The sequence below is a fragment of the Periophthalmus magnuspinnatus genome, chromosome 3, assembly GCF_009829125.3.
Source record: "Periophthalmus magnuspinnatus isolate fPerMag1 chromosome 3, fPerMag1.2.pri, whole genome shotgun sequence".
Classification (NCBI taxonomy): Eukaryota; Metazoa; Chordata; class Actinopteri; order Gobiiformes; family Gobiidae; genus Periophthalmus; species Periophthalmus magnuspinnatus.
Window position 1 is genome coordinate 25,805,157 of NC_047128.1, and position 21,873 is coordinate 25,827,029.

General features: G+C 39.9%; 1 protein-coding gene across 1 annotated transcript in view; it reads right to left on the reverse strand.

The window, feature by feature from the left end:
- LOC117385532 (A-kinase anchor protein 13) overlaps positions 1-21,873 on the reverse strand; it is a 66,015-nt gene that overhangs the window by 23,050 nt on the left and 21,092 nt on the right. The window contains exons 4-12 of the mRNA XM_055229557.1: positions 21,369-21,511; positions 20,825-20,996; positions 19,284-19,467; positions 18,283-18,478; positions 16,093-18,073; positions 14,428-14,489; positions 7,597-7,648; positions 2,016-2,152; positions 531-868 (exon numbers count right to left, since the gene is read on the reverse strand). Coding sequence (XP_055085532.1) covers positions 531-868; positions 2,016-2,152; positions 7,597-7,648; positions 14,428-14,489; positions 16,093-18,073; positions 18,283-18,478; positions 19,284-19,467; positions 20,825-20,996; positions 21,369-21,511 — 3,265 coding nt within the window. The remainder of the gene's footprint in view (positions 1-530; positions 869-2,015; positions 2,153-7,596; positions 7,649-14,427; positions 14,490-16,092; positions 18,074-18,282; positions 18,479-19,283; positions 19,468-20,824; positions 20,997-21,368; positions 21,512-21,873) is intronic.

The following is a 21,873-nucleotide window of genomic DNA, read 5'->3' on the forward strand; positions in this document are numbered from 1 at the left end:
AGACATTAGAATCTGTACCTTTGGGATGAATGACACAGGAATTGTGATAAAGGGTCCAACGTTCAGCTATTTGACAGTGCATGAAAAAGTGATACTGTATATTGTATACTGAACTCAATTATACTTAGGTCCAGTAATTATTAGCTTCTTTTACATTCTCAAATAGGAGTGCTATATGTTCTGTGAAAAGAAACCTAGTAGCTCACAAGAAAAAAACTCTCACTGTTTTGATTAAAATGCCAAATAAAGAACTGGTAAGTAGTGTGTGTGTAAACAGATGACTTGTGTACTGAACGCATGTATGTATGTGCGCATCTGTAGCTACACAGTTCCTTATGGGACCAGACAAATGGTGACAGCTGTTCCCTACTGGAGAATAAATATGAACACACACACAGGGAGTGACATCAACATGCTCCAGTACTGTACAGATTAAAGCAGCTGACATCTGCCAAATAACCCCAGACATGATATTGCTAATGCTACTGTTTCTACACATTAAACAGATCAACAGGTATTTGTGCACTCACCTGCGGTTCATCTCCACGTCTCCAGTGTAGTTCTTGCCGGGGCCCCAGCTGTGGCGGCGTAGAGGTGAGATGGAGCGGTGGCTGTTCCGTAACAGACAGGAGCGCCGTGGCACCTCTGTCACTCTGTCTTTGGCCTCTTCCTCAGCCTCTCCTGCAGTGCTGTCAGGGGTGTTGGGTCCAGCTTTTAGCCTCTCCTCTGGGCTCCAGTGGCAGTGGCCCAGGCCCTGGCTCCCCTCCGGGCTGGAGCTGGACGGCCCAATGCTGGCAGTTTCGTCTGTGGAGGAGCACGAGACTGACACCTCACTGGCACTGTCCCCTCCAGTCACTGTCTCATCTCTCTGTGGGCATTCAAAGATCAGTTATAAATATGCCATTGTGTAAATGAGAGCTCTCAATATTGAACTAAGTTAGTAAGTGCAAAGGCAGTGGGGGCAATTTGCTATCAAAGGTAATATGTCATTAGGAATTATTTTATTGCCTGGTCATGTGGGAAAATTCTCCTGCATGTGCTTTGAAAGTAGTCCATTTAAAGCTAATTCGTAGGTGAGACATTTAACTGGCTCTATTGTGCTAGCAGCTGCAGTACGCGCTGCAGATAGAGCTGCTTCTGTTTGAGTAGGTGAATGAAAGATCAGCTTCATTCTGCAGTCAGCACTTCCTGTGGGAGACCCAGAGTTGAGTTCATGTGTGTGAACAGAGAACATGAGCTCAGGGCTACACAGCATGGACTATGATGAGATCTAAAACAGGAAAAATGTATAGTATATAGTTGCATTTGAGGCAGTATTAGTGATATTAGTCATTGTTAGTATTAGTGATATATGATCATTCCTTACATCATTCTCACAGTGATAGTCATACACATCTCTATATTATCTATGTATAAATCATTGCCTATAATCTGCCCAGCCCTTCCCCTTATTATTATAGCATGCATATTTCATGTTCCCTCAGTTCAATGACTGAACGCAGACAGTGAAGAGTGCATGCACTGGACATGATCTACTAGGGCCCTTGGTTACAGGAGCAGAGGGAAACATACACTTGCCCAGCAGCAGTCTGCAGCCAGTGGCTTAAAATGACGCTTTGTAAAAGCCATTTGAGCCTCAGGGTGCAGATAAATAAAACACCGGGTTTGACTGACAAAATTGTGATTGCATATACAGTACATAATCCCAAAGGACGGGCTGCAAAACTAGTTTCTCGCTTCAGAATGTAGATTTATGGACAGCAGCCTGAAAAGTATTGGAATAAGTTGGAAAATTAGTCTTTGGCTGCGTCATGTATTGACTGAGCTGATGTATTATTTATTCTTAGAAACATTCACCTTCTTCCACCTTTTTTCCATTAGCACAAAAAATTATAAGTGTGTATATTTGCTTGCACAGCTGACACAGACATATACAGATTAACAAACACTCTATACTTTCACTTGGGGCCAAACACATGCATGTCTTTGGACACATGTATGTACAGTAATCTGACCTTTCTGAGGATGCCGTCATATTCGGACTCTGCAGTGATGAAGCTCTCTAAATCACTGCCAGAGTCTCTGTGATATGCGGATGGGCAGCTCTTTGCACTGTGGGACCTGGTTGGTAGCACAAAAGTCTGGGAGGATTCTGAAAGACAAAACAACATATCACTGCAGATTTTTTTTATTTTTTATACAAAATACCCAACCATCATATAGAGGTTTTAGTTTCACTGCTTAAACACAGGGCTTCCTGTTGGACTAAAGACTTGTGAGAACAGACATGTGAGAGGGTGTGAAAGCAGCAGATCAATAGAGGACTGTCCTGGCCAAAGCTGTTTGTGCTGGGTGGCAAGAGTAAACAATGGCTTCTTGTGTGTTTTTGCATGTACCGTTATGCACTACGGGGCCAATTAGAGGTGACATTTCTTGCAGCATTGGATTTCCAAACTTAACATTCAGATGCTCAATTACCCACAAATGATTCCCAGCATTTATAATTCATACCCAGTATATTGTTTATCTGCAGTCACATATTATTGCCTATGTGTTTAGGATAGAAAAATAAATGGTGCGATAAAAAATGCAACAGGGTATTGTAGTGTTTTCTTTGCTGTTGTGGTAAAGTCATGCACAAAAATAATTGCCAAAACACTACCTTAAACAAGAGATTCATCCATATTCCTGACAAAAGAATTAGTATACCAAATATATTAACTAACTGCTAGGGGTTATCTTGCTTTAGGTTGTCTTTGTGTTCATCGTAAAATATATTGCACTTCAAAATTTACTGTGACAGGCCTATATATCCACTGCATTCTAGTTAAATCTAATCTGGCATTTTACATTCCAAAGCACTGATAACATTCCAGAAGAAGCCTAAACAGCAGGTCTGGACTCTGATGAAGTACAAGGGTCTCACTTAAACCCTGTGCCAACAACAACTATGACATCATTTACCAAGATTGTCATTATGCATCTTTTCTGGTGTCTATTTTAGCCAAAAAGAGGAAGACCATGTTTTTCCCCCAAGACCGTTCTCAGCAATTATGTCAACAAGAGGAAATGCTTTGTGGGCGTGCATACTGTCTATGTCTAGCTATCCAAAATTATGTTATAGGAAAAAATTGAGGTTAAAAGTGGTTCTATAAGCTATATATCAAACTTAGAGGTGAACTGTGTAACTTTATTGGTGGAGGGTATGACAGTAAACGTGTCTATCTTGCAACTGACTTTATTTCCAAAAAAAAAAAAAAAAAATCACTTTTAAAAATATCTGTTCTTATTGTGATGTGACCTGTAACTTGGCCTTTTGCTACACCCTACTCGTCTCCATGGAGATACCTGTGCCTGACTTTTACTGTCTTGAAAATGTGCATGTCAATTGGCCAGAGCTTGTTCTAAACACAACGCATGAGCAAACAGGCTTGTTGCACTGGGGTGTCTGGCAGGCGGCTATTGACCAGTCACACGAGCCTTACAAGTGCATACTGATGGAAGTTTGGAGTGGCAGGGCATGACTTCTAACTCCAGGGGTCAAATGGAACATGGCTTAGAGGAAGTGACTACGAGAGAAACAGTGGTTACACAGACATATAACAGAAATGTCATGCACGCTTCAAAGCCATCTAGATTTCAATATAACAATAAACCATTTTGTGTTTCCTCTTAACCTAGGATTTCATATTTTGAATGTAAAGTGAATTTGCAAGTGCATTTTGGTTAACCTTTAAGAAGTAAAAATAAATCTTAAAAATATCTTTACCTGAGACTTAAAGGTCATGTAGCGGTACTTAATATATTTGAGCCAAATGTGTCTTGCCCCCGTACAGATATATTGAACAAGAAGCTCTTAGGGTCAAAATGTGTTTGCTGCTTGCTGTCTACATTTAATTATAAGCGTTTATTATCCAGTAAAGGAAGTGTGTGTTGACATGCAATTTGTTGTCCTCTTACAGCTGTGAAAAGTGCTTTTAAACTCATTGCAGTAAATAATTAGGATGATGTGAATGAAAAGGAAAGAGAGGAATAACTTTAATCTGCAAAATGTTAAAATTTTTTAAAAATGCTTGCACGTATTCACACGGTAATTTAGTAATTTAGAAATAATGGTTAAATATCCACAAACAGAAAATCATTAGCATGGAGAACAAGACTAGCTGAAAACAAAAGACTGACCTTCGACCTCAGAACTAGGGTCATCCTTTATCAGATTGTCAGGGGAAGCCGAAAGTTGATGCATTTTAGCCCTTATTCCACATACTTACACTCCAAAGCCAGTACAGGCACCTATTGGATGTGAAAGACCGGCTTAAGATCGGCGACAGATCTGAGAGGCCCCACCCCCTCACACCTGTTCCCCAAAACTAGCGAGAGCCTGCGAGCTTTGACAGCTGTCTCCCAGTATCTCCTTTAAACAGAGCCACACATACACATATATTATACCCATGCAGAGAGAGAGAGCGGTAACAGCTGTAAAGTCTTGATGAGTCAGTGGGAGGCTGCCTGCCACTGTGGCCTGAATATGAATCAGCTTATATTTAAATTGACTTCGCTGTTAACTATAGGTGCCACATTTATATAAGGTTAAGTCAGAAAGACAGCATGGGATATGTGTTAATATTCATGATGGCATTTTAATTTCTTTCTTTGCTTGCTCGCCTTTTTCATCAGAGGTTGCCACAACAAACTATGTCGAGATTTCTCATGTTTTTGGCTCGAATCCTCTCCTACGTAACCAGCCACATGTTGTAACTGGAGTGGTCAATGTGGGTGTCTGGGATGTTTTGAACTGGTTACCCTCTGGCTGGGGGACAACTACTTAATATCCAGGAATATCCAAGTCTATATCAAAACTATGACCTAATCGCGCACTGATATATAGTTCAATGTGTGTGGATTTGTATAGGGATCTACTCAGAAAGGAAAGAGAATACTGCACATGAAAGTTGACATAAGGTAATGGGATGAATTTCAGACTATCCATTCACAACAATGGTCTAAAATGGCAGGGGAAGGGCATCTGAAGTAAAATAATTCCTCCCTTAATATGCAAATCAATCCACACTTACAAGCAGGAGATTTAGACAACTATTCCAGAAAGGAATAAGGAAATAGTGTGCAAAACCAAACCAAACTAAAGTCAACTAAAGTTACCAAATTCAGTCTTTTCTGCTGCAGTGTTCACCCTTAACTTTTAATTAGATCCACAAACCCTTAATTGCTAATTGATATGGTCATCTGATCTCTATCCTTATTCTAGAAAATAAGCCGTTTATATTTTTTCACTGAAAGAGGAACTTCTAGTCTAGTGGAAGTTATAACAGGTCAGCTTCTGCAAATAGCCGGTTCTATGGCGCCCTGTATCCTTCATGCCGCTTAAAGATAATATACCTGATTTTCTCCCATGTATTTGAGCAAAATTTGTCAGTGGCGTGCTGTCTGCGTCTAATTATAAAGTATTTCATTGGCTGATAATAAAGAAGTGTGTGTTAGCATGCTAGTTGTTGTTAGCTTTACTATGACAGGAACATTTTTAAGACAGTCAAATTCAAGTACAGTGTCTTTAATGTAGCCTACTCTGGAAAACCATGGCCAGGAACCAGGAAAAATGTGCTGTAAGATGTATAGGACAAACAAAACACACACTGAAAATATAATCCACACAAATCTGAGGTGTGAACAATGAATGAGCCGCAAGATAAATCGCCAGTCGGGCTGTGTGTTCCCCCAATGGCGTTCACTGCATCTTCTGCTACGCTGCCAGTGGAGATAAGTTGCCACTCGAGGCTACCTATAGTGTTCTCTTTAAGTGCGGATCTTATCACCGCTCAGTCTCAACACCTTGTATATTTTTGCTATAAAAATAAGCACAAGACTTATTTGGGTGCTTTACTGCCACTTCTGGCTCCTCGTCTGCATAGTCATTGGCAAACACATTTCGAGTCATTTGTATAAGGTAAGGTTGACTATCACATTCATTATTTTGCAAACGCACAGATTTCGTAGCTTTTTGGGCCACTTCAAGTTATGGTGAATGAAGTTAGTTGTATTGTATTGCAAAAAAATTAAAAACTAAATTAAAATCTGTGAACTGGACAAGTGTTTGCATCTTATTTAATGATGGGGATGCACTGCAACGGTTTTGAATATATGGATGTATGCAAAATTTTAATTTAAAGTGATTAAAAAAAATACCTCAAAAAGAAAAACAAGTGTAATCTCCCAAACAATGGTATAATGGTGATATTTCCGCCTTGGTTAATATATGGCTCATTCACTTTGTGCTAGACTTGCACCCTAACCAGGACATGACACATTTCACCGCATTTCGGATCGTTATTGAGATAAGACAGATAAATATTAAGATATGAATTGCCCACCCTGAATTTTTTCCAAACTGATATGGAATTCACAGCATTCTTGAAGAGTTATGAGGCAATTTCATAAAAGAAAACACAAAACGATGACCTCACGCATCCAAATATTCTACAAGTGAACGCTTTCCAGTGACTAAATAGATGTAATTTCCACCTCCTTTGAGATGCCTATGTTTTCAAACTGTATCATTTTGGCTCGGCACACCCTGAGAGTCTCCTCCTATATAAATAAGGGTTAGTTGCGTGAGCAGAGCTAAACAAGGCATGACAAATGTTACAGGCACCAGCGTAAACCAGAGGAATGAATGTCGCCGTAAATTAAACTGACACTTTTTAAGGAAACATTGACTCTTTTTGAGCGACCCACAAACCTCCTGCAGCTCCTACACCTTCTTTATAAAAAGGCACTAATGAAGGAAGTGTCATGGAGTCTCAATCTGGCCCTGAACTGAAGGAACAGGCAATGACAACTAGCATACACATTTTGCACACATGTGAATCATCATTTCAAGACAGTACAAACCTTTTTTCCCTTATATTTGGTTTAACTTTTAACTCTTATTATGCATACATCATTATACATTCATGCTTTAGTGCATTGATACAAACTGATATTAGCCAGAAAGCTCAATACAACCCTGTGTCACTTACCAAAATAAGCTATACTGTACCTTAAAATGAAACTGACAACACATTTTTCACAATAATGCATTTCATCTGGTCTATAAGCAATGTGTATACAGAGAACACACAAGATAGTGGAGCAAAATAGTTTCACTTCCAAGAGAGTTAACAGCGAAGCACTAAACTGTGTCTATTCAGAAAGGTTTGTTTACAACAGCTTTAAAAAGGAAGGAACAATATCCACATATAGACTATAAACCACAATAGCTAGTAGCAAAACATCTGTGAAATGACTCTACATGGTTAAACACACAAACTTGATAAATGTCCTTCCTTAAAAACTGAAAAATCCCCCTCCTCTAACCTCAGGCTTAAAGAAAACCATTCAGTACCATCTAAAATAATATTCCTCAGTCTGGGTTTTATCACCAACAGCAGCAGCATTGTGTAAGTTACTGTAAATCAAGTTGATAAAAAGTGACTGTAAAGTTGAAACCAGGCCACTCTTATGCATTACTAGATTGTTCCCAGCATCAACGTGCAGTAATGATGATTCAAAGCCGAACATTAACAGGCGTATTAGTCTTACCTGATTGCAGAGCGTTGCATGGCCCACGAGTCGCCTCTCTGTCTCGGTGGATCTACACGAGAAACAGGAAGACAGTGAATCAGCCTTTGCAAACATGTGATCGTCACCCACAAAGAAATTATGATGCCGCCCGAGCGTGGCTGTTAGGAAGTGCTACTCACATCACAGGATGGGAGGTAACAATAACAGCGCTCCTAACAGCAGGCAGTGAGGTCAGTTTAGAAGTGTTTTCTACTAGTCTAGGGTAACCAGATTTTCTATGGTTTTGGGTAAATCTGCTGGGACATGGGACACAGGGCTCAAAACTGGGACTGTACCCGGGTCACGTCTGGTCACCCTATACTAGTCTGTTCTCTTAAAGATAAAAACTGCAGTCAAATCAACAGTAAAGGGCTGTCGTAAGATTTGCGGTTAGCGGTAAAAACACACAACAAACAAGTGCGCCGCTTCTTCTGTGGTCCGTGAGGCGATACAACGGCATGTGTGTGTTAAAGGGAGAGGGTGGTTAAAGCTAGCAGAAGCCACAGGCAGCCCCTCTTAGCACGCACAGGCAAAGTAGCTGCAGTTGGGCTTCACTCATGCAGTGTTGAGTGGCAGCGTTGAATGTGCGTATGAAAGCCTCACAGAGAAGCTCATAGTGTTTTTATGAGCTCCAGCAGAGTTATCAGGATAAAGATGATGAGCTCTGACTCCGAATGTATCGCTTCCACAAACCACAACTTTCATATTTTTGTGGTGTTGTACTAGCTACATACAGGTGAATGTGGGTTAGAGGTAAGGCTCGTTTTTGAACATGTTTTGAGTGCGTGTGTCTATAGTGAGTTATAATGAAAAACAGAAAACAATGGGGGGGATGCTACTTCCCGCTTGGCACTGACGTGATCATTTTTGTGATTTTTTTTGTCATATTTGCCCCCGTTACTGTAACTAATGTTCTATTGTAAATATTAGCGCCTAAAAGTGGGATATATATCTCAATGGATGTTATAGTATCAGTATCGCTTTGTACGGCATTAAATAAATATATCTTTACATAGTTACATGGTGCATCATTAAAAATGTATAATCTTTAAAGTAAGGATTTAAAAAGGTTATTAATGCAACTTTGTGGTTCATTTTTACACTTATGACTTATTGTGATACTTGAACCTCAACAAAGTCATACAGACCCTTTTTATTTCTGATGAATTGCCATAATGTCTGAATATTGTCATTGGAATAATAAAAAATATATACTTTTAGAGATTATAATCCAAAACTGAGTGTCTTTAGTTTTGAAAATACCCACCTGTACCTGTATAGCTGCCATACATATCTATCTATACTATCCACAGTCTATTGCTGAAATTACGTGTTAAGTGTTATTATGTTTATCTCATGCAGAAAAAATCCAAAGTTTATCAGATTTGAACACTAAACAAGCTCCAGAATACTCTTACGGATCCCCCACACATTATTTAAACGTGTTTGGTGATCCACAAATGAATCAATGACACACAGTAACCGCCACCTTCTACTAACACCTCTCAGCGACCGTGCTGCGTGCCTTTGGACACTTTATACTGTGTTTCTAGCTCTCCTGCCTCACAAGCTGCAAAATGAAATCCTCCACACACTAAGTGCACACACTGGCTTTTCCACAGCTGCGTTCGGATATCAAACAGGGCCCACTGAGGAGTACAAACATGCTGACGAGGAGAGATTAGATGGTCACAGAGGACGCCAGCGCACACAAACACACACTCGCTCCTATTCAGGCTTGGTACAGAACTGAGGTGATGCCAGTGATTGTAACAAATTACAAAAAGCAACTGGGGGCAATCTTATAGAAGAGAGCAGTGACAGCAGAACCCCAGACAGACAAAATAGTGCTGACTGAAAAACATGTATACTGCACAGGAAAGAGCCTTGGCTAATTTATTATTTAGTGACAGCTGCAGTTAAATGTAATTGTAATTGTAGTACAGTATTTGGTATTCTAAACATAAATACGATTGTGAATTTGAGGGAGAAATATGTGTTAATAAAGTGAGATAAATACAGTACAGTAATAATGAGTTTCTTTAAATAGAAGGCATTGGATATAACTTGAAGGTTCTCACATAACACTTAACATTTGTCTGGCCATAGAACAGTTTTATAATGTATGACACCCTATTGTGTAGCGCTCGAGTGCAGGTCTACTACTTAACTGGCAGTTCAGTTTCAGTCCAGGTCTGTGCATTTTTGTATTATCAGGGGAATCTAATGTACCCTGTAAAAACACATCTGGTTTAAAAATAAGGATTAGGGATGGTGTGGCTAACAAAGCACGACTTGAGACTTTATTTCTCTTCAAAAAGGTGCGGCCGCTGAGGGGAGAAATGCTAGAAGTCTGATGTTTCCTGAATTACAATGATGAATGTCAATGCAATACTGTAGTCTAGACCTACCGTATGTCACTTTAGTACAACACTACACAGGAACAGAGTACACCCTATTTACAGTCTAACTCTACATATATATTTAAGAATGACTCTAAGAAAATATTCCTTAAAAAAGAAAAAAAAAATACACATCTGTATTTAACTTATGCCATTTAACAAGCAATACACTACAGCATTCAAAGCACATCTAATTTGTAATATCGTTTTAAGTATTAAAGCTGCACTATGTAACTTTTCAGAGTGGAGGCTCCATGGAGATGCTATTGCTATTACTTTGAATATTATACAGTATGGCATCAAACATATCTATTACCATGGAGACAAGCAGGTAAAGTCATTAAGCTGCGTTACACGAATGCATGTTTTTTTGAGCAATAAGATCACGCGTTATTGAATGCATGCAAGCAGATTCATGCCGTACTAGGGAACATTCCAGGCAAAGCAATAACATCTCAAAAGAGACAAGCACTTACTGCACCCTCCATGACAAATTTTACATACCGCAGTGATTTAAAATGCATGATTTAAGTTTACAAAATATATAATGAAACTTATCGCACCCATCAGTTGATAACCATTCAAATAACCAGTATATTGATAAAGATTCATTATACCATGAAATACTTATAAGGAACTGTTATGTTTTGAGGTTATGAAAAAATAGACACATAGGAAAAATAGTAAAGAATAACGTTGTAAAACATATCTCTGCGGCTCACACTTGCCCTGTTTGTTGGAGGGTTCAGTTCCCCCATTAGCAGCAACTATATAATAAAGCCTGTGCCATTGCTGCAGTGTACTTCCTAAATAGTGAGCTTTGGGGGTTAGGTTGGCTATTTTAAGCATTGCAGGGACCTCATTTTACTGTAGTATCCTTTAAATTGACATGCTTGCTCACAGTGTGTGCCCTTGTGATGGTGCATTTGGTCAATTGGGCCAGAGGAGACGCTGGGATGTGAAATAGTGGCTGCAATGAAGTCATTTGGCACCTTGCCTGTTTCCATCTGAATCCAGAGGAAACCGTTAGCCTAGCTCAGCCGGTTCCCACCATCCGCCAGCATCAGATCACTCACCCCATCTCTCTCACTCTCTTTTTCTCTCTCTCTTTGTCTCTCTCCCTCTCACATCCGCTCTCGTCTCCCACACTCATCCTCACTACTGCACCCGCGGGAGAGAACAAGGCGCTGACATCAGGGGCAAGTTTAGCAAGTGACAATGTACCAAGGAAAGGTCACTTGCACGCTGTTTTTCTTCAAGGTGTCATAACAAGCATTATCTCCATGGCAGGGTTCATCTGCTTCGACAATATCCCCAAAGCGAATACAAACTGACAGGGTATGCATTTATTTAAAGGTACATTACATACAACTTTTGTGGTGGAGGACATGATGGCTTCCATTCATTTTATTGTTTTAAACTTATCTATCTCCACAGAGACAAGCAGGTGGCACCCCCAGGTTAAGGTGAAACTGCACTGTCCACAACATATAAAAACATAAGTCATTTAAATGCAACTTATTTAACTACAGTGTGGAAAATTTCAGGCAAAGTAATAACATCTCCATGGTGATGGATCCTCCACTTAAAAGTTACATGCAAATGTTTCTACTTTAAATCAAGTATAATTTTAAAATAAAGTTTATGTTTTGTTTTTATGGTTTTATAATCGAATTCAAAACAACATAAAGAAAGTTCCAAGAAAAATGGAAAGGAAATGGTTAAGAAGCCATTGCATTTACTGTATTTCACATTTGATGACAAAACTAACTCTCTAATAGAACCAGACATTTAGGATGTTATTTCATTACTGTCACTTCTACCTGTAAAAATCCCCAGAAGCAGAGAGAAAGATTTATTTAGATAGGAACAATAATGGTCTCATATATAGAAAGTCCAGGGAGCACTAGTTCACTTAGTTCTAACTTTGACTAATGTTAAAGGCATTTTACCAGATTTTTACTGCCTTATAAACAACAAGATCTAAGAGCACCCTAATTATTATGATGAGTCTGTAAGAGCAGACCAGAGTTTTGCTGTCACAGTAAAGCTCACAACAACTAGCATGTACCTTTCCTGATTATCTGACAATACATTATTTTTAATTAGATGCAGACAGCACGCAGCAGACTTCTTTCTCTCAAGAGCTGCTTATACAATATATCTGTATTGGGATAAGACACATTTTGTGAAAAAACAGGTACAAGGCCTTTAAGTATATCCATTATTTTTATAGTAACTGGAATCATTATAGGTTTTACACTGTCAGTAAAAAAACCATAAATAACTCGTGTTAATAACATTGTACAGGCATCAGAGAAGCCACATGTGTCATTGCCACAAACACATTGGTGCACTCTGAAACCAGAAACTACAACTCCTCACCAAAAGAATCAGCACTGTGTTTGTAGGGCCACTCTAAACATAAGCATGTGATTATCTCCCAGGGTGCACTACAGCAAGACCTGTCACTGTAACACAAGATGCAAGATTGTTCCAACTAACACAACTTTGAATTTCAAATGCTTTATGACAGAGGAGGAAAATGAAATATTTATTAAAGTATTTTTTTAACAACTTTCCTAGATTATGTTTCTGATTACTTTTCAACCTCAATTTGTCTTTCAAGTCAAACATTATGATTTTAAGCCTCTCACAGCTGCCATTACAGTAGTTGGCACTGCAAGAACACAGCTAGAAAACCATGTTAAAGAAGTTACTTTTAAGCCCTACCTTTATCAAAACCACGTCTACAGCTCTCTCCCCCTTGGCACATAGGCTGTATCTCCGCTTGTGTCGCTCATACATTGTCCCCAGATGAATGAAAATTGTTAAATCCAGCAGAAAAAGTGGTGACTGGAGAGATGGAGAGAGGTTGTGTGCTACAGGCTTCACATCTGGCCATAGAAGTCGTCTTGAAGCATACTCCTGCCCACTCTCCTCCTCTCCGCTCCGTCCCCTCCGCCCCTGTACCCTCCCTCCCCTCCCCCTGTCGCCTCACAACTTCTCTGACTCAAGCTTTTCCTCAACCTCGCACTTTTCCCTCGCTCCGACTGAGCCTGTCAACAGGAGTAGTCATAGCTAACAGTATTGTAGAATATCACGCTAGGTCTGTTATCAGCCGATGGGATAATCTCATCTGATAACATCAAATAAGTTTCTTTCAGTGCCAAAACTTCCTGTATGCAAATGCCAGCAAACACAAGGCAGTAGGGTCAAGAACAACTCTAGTTCTAACCTGGACTCACGATCACAGATAGCACAGTGATGTGAATATCAATGAAAGGAAAGAACAACCAACTTTAGAAGCTCATTTATTCTATTAAAAAACTGAACTGAACTACTGACTGTAGTTTGCGATAGAAAAACTGTAAATTTAGAAGTGGCAAGAATTTAGCTGAAACATCTATATAACAAAACCAACTTAAAATTATGAGAGCACAAAACAGTTGATTTTTTATTTATTTATTTATTACTTTTTTTTTTTTTTTTCAGTGTGCGCACTTTCAACATATATGCTTTTTGAAAATCATTTTGAACTATATTACACAAGGATTTGTTAATAGCTACTTCTAAGCTTACTTTATTGAAGTTTTAAGTAAAAAAAAAATCCACAGCTGTATTTTTGGTATCCAGGATTTCAACTAAATGAAGCAAGAAATTTAAACCTGACTCATTCATTTAGATTTTTGTTGATGAAAGTACTATTTTCTGTTTACTGGTTAAGCTTGTACAACCAATTCCAAACAGAATGAGACGACCTAAATTCGCAAAACAATAAATGCACTAAAATAAATGAACTTCTACTCAAAGGAAGGTTTAAAATGTGCTTATCCTTCTGAATCGTGCAATAAAACTTAATTGAATACAGTTTACTAATGATAGTGCATTGACTAATAATTACAATTGGCTTTCTACAGCCATGGCAAATGTTGCATTTATCATCAGGATGGGTTAAAATTGCCAGCCCGTTGTATAAATTACAGGAAATTTCAAGGGATCAAATGGCTGGTCATTAAATTCTCCATCTGGCCTCGTGAGAATGCCTTAGAGAAGCAGCTGAGACTACAGTGCCCTCTGCTGGCGACCCCAGTTTTTTGCATCTGTGCATGTCCTGTGGCAGTCCAACATCTGGCATTCAGAACAAGCCACTGACTCAGACCACAACCCAGGAATAAGCATCACCACTGCACTCTCTGGCTGCTCAGGAATCTGTCAGTCAGCAACATTTCAATGCATGCACACACCGTGGACCCAATGAGCTACGGACCACTCTGCACAATACAAAACACATTCAAACATTTGTATGAAGAAACTTTGATAGTTAAGTGCCAGACCTTTTTGCATGAAAAAAAGAGCTAAAATCTACCCACACACAGCAAAAACAAAGAAAACATTTGGATCTTACCAAAGAAGCGTTCTCCACAGCAGTGTCACTGCCCTCTTCGTCTGCTCCTCTATCCTCCACATCTGAATAGCACACAGCACAGTGCAATTAGCATGCCGTAATGTAAATAAATGTAAATAAATGTAAATAAATGCAGTGGTGGAAAGTAACAAAGTAGAATGCTTAGGTATCTGAACTTTACGTAAGTCCATTTTACAGTGGGTACTTTCTATTTTCACTTCACTACATTTGAGAGCAGAAATCTGTACTTTCTACTCCACTACTTTTTTGAACTAGACTGAAAAGTAAAAAGTACTTTTCATAGGATTTGGGTTGTTTTTTGGGTTATTTTTACCATGTTTGTGGTAACATCCTGACTAAAGGTTTTTAGATCAGGATTCGGCTTTGAGCAAATCAAATTATACACACAAAATAAGAAAAAAATAAGAAAGTGTTTCGTATTGCAACAGTTGAAATGTGTATCATGTTTTCAATCAGTATCACTACATTCCACTTACATTACATTACACTAGACTACTCTTAAAAAAGTTAACAACACTTGTGTGAAATACTTTTACTCTTTAAATACATGTGTATCCAAATGTATCGTAAGTGTGCGTAAAGGACAGATTTTCTTCTACTGTTGCACTGAATAGTCACATTTAATTTGTAACATTTGTCTTGGTGTGATTTCTTTGTAATTATGTTTACGATCCATTGTAAGGTTTTCCAAACTTTTCAGGCCATGGCACTTAAAATAACCAACAGACAAAATCAAGACCCCCACTGCGAAGTGAAAGCAGCAACACATGTCCAAGATTTATGTTGTTTATTTCAATAGTTAATCATTTTTGGACCTAATTTCACTGTAAGATGCTGTTTTCAGTTAAAGAATAAAATAAATACAGTCTTTATTTTGAAAGATATCTTGAAATGATCTCACGACTCCCTGCTCACTGCCTTGTGACCCCCTGGGAGTCCCGATCTTTTGGCTTGTAAATATATACCTCTTTGCTGTATATCGCTCACGTGTAAAGGGCAAGCACTTTAAAAATGCATGAACTTTGTTTAAGTCCAAATTCCTTTTACAAAGACAGATCTATAGAGGTGTGTGTTTGCTTTTGTAATCACAGCCTTTGTGTTCTGTGTTAGATTGTATCATGTGGTCTTGAATGTGACATGTCAGTAGCATGACACACTACTGTACTACAAATGTAATAATTGTATTAACTTACTATAATGCGCTACATGCTCTACACAAAACTATGTTCTTCAAATTACCTTTACAACTTCAACTAATAAAACACATAAACTGGTATACAGTACTTCTTTTATGTTGTAGTTTGATAGCTCTATTGTAAATATATTTACCATCCTTTATTGTATTGCTGCTGCTGTTGTTGGATTTTGCATTTGCAACAATGTAATTTCCCCCAGACAAATTGAGCTTTCGTTTTCTATTTTTAAAAGCAGTAACATCTGTGAGTAAAATACTGTGTGTTATATTATGTTCAGCTTTGTGGACTGTGGAGTTGTTGCCATTAATCTTGCGTGACAGACTTAATTTGATTTACTATATTTGCTCATGTATTAGACTTTGATAAACGCACTATCCTGTGATGTATGTAAACATGTGAGACAAAAACAAACATAAAGAGAAACTGAAATAAATCAGAGCTTTCCCACCTTGTGCCAGGCTGTCCTGTGGTTCTGAGGCTCCATGCACGCAGTCTGACGAGTGGGTCAATAATCCCTCTTCTCTATGAGGTTCACTGGTCACATTGCTGTTTAACTGGGCTGAAAAAGTTTTGGTTGAAATGTCATACAGACCATCAGATAATGCAGTGGACTGAGGTGCGGATAAAGTAGTGGTATTCCCTGAATGTGGTAATTCCTCAATTGTCATATTTGTATCTTTGATTTCATATGCAGGAGTTTCACAGTTTTGCAAAGTTTTGATGTCACAATTAGATATTTCAAGAGCTGGAGCTAGTGAGACATGTGCATCCTCTGATGTTGAATTGCCTGTAAACACATTTCTGTCTGAGCTGTTAAATGCATTTTGGCTACCATCAGCTTTTATTGCTGATGAGACCCAATTCTCAGCCCGTGTCTCCTCTAGCAGCTCTTCTGTGGAAGGGTCAGGGGACAGTTCGCCTTCTTTGGCCGCAATAATCAAAGACTCCATTGTATGAGAACTGGGTGACAGTTGAAGTCCAGGCCCAGTGCCAGTCTGGCTGCAGTCGGGCACTGTCCGAGTATTGACAATGGCAGAATCTGAAGGCAGTTCTGCACCCACTGTGAGTGAATCTATGTCACAAGACTTCTCAACAAGTGGCTCTTCAGTCCTGAGTCCTGTAGGAGACTGCCCCTCAGTTCGGGCTTGGTCCGATGGATGAAAAATCTCATTTGTTGAGCTTCCCACTGATTGAAAACTGGCATCATCATCACTAGATGTAACGTGAATCGTCTCTACCTCAACATGAGCATGCGGTGTCACTTCAGCGTTAGGCACAATTTGACATGGTCCCAAAAAGATATCAGTCTGAAAATCAGAGACAGATGTTTCTTCCAGGTGGTTTAGTTCCTCTGTAGGCACGTCAGTGCTTTGAATTTTATGCACAATTTCAGCAGAAGTATCCTCTGTGCACTGAACATATTCCTCACCAGTTGATATCCCGCTACAATTCCCAGAATGACAACCTGTTTCTGGAGTCAAGCCCCACTGCTGCTCCAGAGCATAATCCCTACCAGCTGTTTCCTGGTTTTGTTCCAGGCTGTTTGTGTGGGGTGGAGGTTCCCCCTCATGGAGGCCCTCTATCAGGAGAGGTGGAAAAGCACTATCACACACTGCGATTACATCACCACAGTCTGTCAGCGGTAGGCTTTGGTCCCCCGAGGCACAGCTAAAGTCATTTAACTCTTTAGTGTTTTGTTTCTCCTCTTCTGTTACACTAGGCTCACCTGTGTCATCTTCCTCTTTGTAACTGTCCTTTAATTCACAGTCAGATGTATCAGACATATCAGAACATTCAGTAGAAGGGGATTGGCCCATGGTGGAGGCGGTCGTGGCTTCACTGGATGTTATTAGTTCAGTAGGCTCGGTCTCCTCTGAACCATGTGTTCTGTCTCCACTGTGCGCAGTTTCCTGCTCAGATCTCTCTCTCCTCTCTGTGGCCTCCTGTCCTTCCTGGATCCCAGTGTTTCTCGTATCAGTGTCTTCTGCTGCTGGAGGCACGGTTCCCACACACACTGTCTCCTCATGTGCTCCACTCCTATCACACAGACTGTGAGAGGAGCAGACTGGCCGTTGCCTTCCCTCTTCCTCTGCTCTCTGGTAATCACTTCCAGCATTTGAAGCACGGCACACCCAGTTCTGTGTGGGGCTAAGGCCAGGTTGCTCGGGATTTTCTACCTCTGGGGTCCCCCCACAAAAGCTCCAGTCTGTTTCTGAGTTCCCATTCTCATCATGTCCACAGTCAGCACTGCTCTGGCTGCTTCCCACAGAACAGTTTTCATTCCCACTCCCTTGTTTTCTTTTATCCAGGCACTCTGGTGCTGTGGCAGTGTGTAGTCGCTCCACTGAGGTTATCTCAGTCTCTATATCCTCACAACATTCGGCAGCCGTGTGCAGAGAGTCAAACTGTAGCTCTAGTGTAGAAACTCCCTACAGGAGAGAGGAAGGGAGGATGAAAAACATTAGCTTCCTTATCAATTACTAGCTCACTGATTACATAAGGTGTTCCACTGGTTGTACAAACTATCAAGGTTAAAAGGGGAGGGCAGAGAAAAGACAAACAATGTTCAGTCGGAGCTCCTGGGTGAAGCCAACATGGGCAGAGATAGCGTGCCAGAGGGCAGGGTGGCGTGACTCACCTTGGCATGAAGATGACATATCAAGTGCAGCAGCTGTTCTACGCTCCTCTGAAGGCTGGGAGGGTCGCGGCCTGGTACGATGCTCAGGGTAAGAGTGTGGGTACTCAGGCGAGGGAGGTGGCAAACTAACTGGGCGTCTGTAGAGACCAGCTGTACAGTCTCAGTCTGGTTGCACGCCTCTATGTCCTTCTCAGCCCTGTAGTGAAACAAACACTTAGATCACTAAGAAACAGCTCTGGTGTGATTGGCCAACACTCCACAGTACTGCATAAAAAACTGACTTTAACAGTGACGTGATCCCAACTCCCCCCTTTACCCTCAGCCCACACTACACAATAATGTGTCTCTATACTTGCACTGCTGTGTCCATGAATACAGTGGTTGAGTGTTTTCAGCACATGTGGTAGATTATCATTCTTATCCAAAGTGGGCATATAAATATACAAAAAAACAAGCTGATAGTTTCCTCCCTCTGCTGCTTTAGAAGGTGAACGCATGTCTTTTTAGTTCATGCAGACAGCACAGTTCACTTTAGACACCTCCCAGGCAGGCGGATCTGTTTGCGTAATCTTGGGTGTATGCTTTAGTTTAGCTTCAAGGTCTGGCAGCTGAGGTCACTAGCTGAGCTTCAAGTGACTTCATTTTTCATGGAAGTATTGCAATTACCAATGCATAACGAACAAACAACCTCAGGGTACACTTGCAAGTCATGTGTGCTTCCCATTTTGAGAATCTCACAAAACCTATTTGGATGTCTAAAGAGTAGCCAATGTAACCGTTGCATAATTTCTACAGTACTGTACCGTATATGAATGATTGATTATGAATTTGAGATTTCTTTTCCACAGATTTGATCAAATATGTAGAATGTGGGTTCAAAATAATTGAAAATATACAGAAGACTATGTGTAGCTATTTATCATGTTAAGACAACAAACCTTATTTCTACTGAGGCCACTTTTTACTAGAATATAAATTATCTGGTACAAACTTCCACTCACCTAATAAGGAGCTCATGCAGGCAGTCATGGCCTTTCAAGGCTGCAATGGCTGAAGGAGTGTATCCTTGTCTGTTGGTCAGTTTCAAAGCTTCTTTTGCTCCAGGCTGTTGTAGCAGAAACTGAGTCACCTGGAACAGACCTCGACGGGACGAAAAGTGCAACAGAGTCTCCTGAGGGTCCAAGTCTGAACAAGACACAAATGTAGACCATCCATTACTGTCATTTGTGTGTCCATGACTTTTTGGTTCCCCCACTAAGGATTTATAAAGCAATCTATCCTTTTAGAAAACTGAAGGCAAAAAAACTGGAACACATCACTTCAAGTCAAAATAGTCCCATTAGCTTGACTAATCAGATAAGAGCCATGGTATCTTAAGTTAAATTAACACAGTATTTCTGGTAGTTGCGGTTTGTTAATACACTTGGCTGTCATGTCGACTTGCCCTTTAGAAAGATCTACGGCAAGATGCAATAATAAAACTATCAAACTAATGACCGCCAGCATGCCGTAAAGTCAACCCCATTTCATTTTAGCCAAGGTAAGCAACACCAGCCATTTTAATTAAAGTCCATTATCAGGCACGTTTATCAGAGGAACTCCTAATGATCCCATAAAACACTCCACTCTCTCCTTGACACACAAGACAATAATGGACAACCACTGTAAAACATGCAACTTCCTCTTTTGTCACTGCGTAAAATGTAAAAAAAATATGTTTGTTTGTTTTGTTTTTTTTAGTGTGATCCACTTTTTTTTGTTAAATACAATAATGCTGCTGTTAAGAAGATTTTTTTTGTTTGTTTTTTTAATGCATCCTTAACGATCACATTTAATTCTAAAACTCCAGAATCCCACTCTTTGGTCTCATGGCCAGCAAAATGTCTGCTTATATCCCCAGCATGAGGAATAAGATAGATAAACCACTGTCACCTGCACCTATAGTCTGATGCGATCGTTCTCCTGACATGTTTGATGAATGGCGAGCCGAGCCACCCTCCTCTTTCTTCCCCGCAGTTTCGCAGCAGCTGAATGTCTTGTATTGAAGTGGTGACATATTGTGAAGCACTGCCTATTAGAGCACACATCACTCACCGCAGTGGGAAGCAGCCCTCCGCATCAGCTACATGACAGCTGAGTTCAATGCAAAAGAGTCTGCGGGTGTCCATCTATGCTGGCCGATTTTTCACAACAATAACAAGTGGGTCATATGTTATCCTCTCAGAGCTGTTTACAGATAATCTGATTTGATAGGTTTCATTACATCTTTGTACCTTTTCTGCCAGAAGCTGATTTGAGACAGTTTTGGCAGCTTTATCAAAATATAACTTGGATTTCTGTCAGGTCTAACTACAAGCTATTATCTATGTCAGAAAGTAAAGCATCTTTCCAGTAATTGCCAAAACAATAGCTCCAGGTAAAGGCACACTCCATAGCTTCAAATTTCTATTGCTAGTTGTTTTGATAATACCTACAGAGTGATTTTGGTTCACTTTTTGAGCTAGAAAACCACATGTTACAAACAGTTCACTGCTTGTCTCACCTGTGCTGTTGGACAGTTTGCTGCCAAGTAAGCTCCATCCTGGGGGCAGTATTAGGTGGTGCAGAGCCAGAGCGAGGCTGTCATCCAAGCGTTCACACTCCCTCAGAGGAATGTGACACTCATCCAGCAGCAGCGCCCCCTCCAGGCCATCAGTCCGCCCTGCAGTGCTCACCTGTTCATAAACAACTGTTAAGTACTGTTTGTAAGGGTAATGTGTTATGGATGGAAGAAGAATACAAATGAAAATTATACTGCTATGCAATTTTCTATACAACATTGTGAAAAAAAACTTGATGTTGCATTTGTTCAAATTATTATTTAGTTTGTAGATCTTGATTTGACTTGATATTTGTGACTTCTTTTAAAATATTATCCTTATTTTAGGCAAAATTGCCATTCTTGTATAACATATCTTGCTCCACTGACAAAAAACTATATTAGAAAAAGTAAAAAAGTAAAAAGTATCTCACAACAGCTAAACTCTAATCTAATCATACCCATATGCATACTTATATTTCGGTATGCATGGTAAATTATAACCTACCAGAAACTGGGCCATGTCGAAGGCCAAGTCCTGGACAAAACAGAAGCGGTGCTCTGCCAGTGGAGTCACATGACCAGCATGGCCCTCTGAGGATGGACTGATGGAGCACAGCGTGACAAGCACAGCCTCACAGCAGTCATGAGCTAGAGACAAGACAACGGGCGCAAATGAGACTGAGAGAACTGAAGCTTTTGAAGAATAACATGAAGAATACAAAGAAGCACAATTACAGCCTTTGTGTACGAGAGCTGTGCAGCTCAAACAATACCTGCTCATTTTTGAGCTTTTCAGAAGCTTCATTCAACAGGCTGGTATGATACTGAAGAAGGGAAATCAAATCATGCAGATGGGTAACCATTACTCCTAACCTTAATCTTAAGCAGGTTATTCTTGTATATAGAGAAGCCAACTAGAGAATATGTACTGTGTGAATACTTAAAAATATAGGATGAAATGAAATAAATGAAATGAAATAAAAACTTAAAAATGTACAGAAATGTCCAAG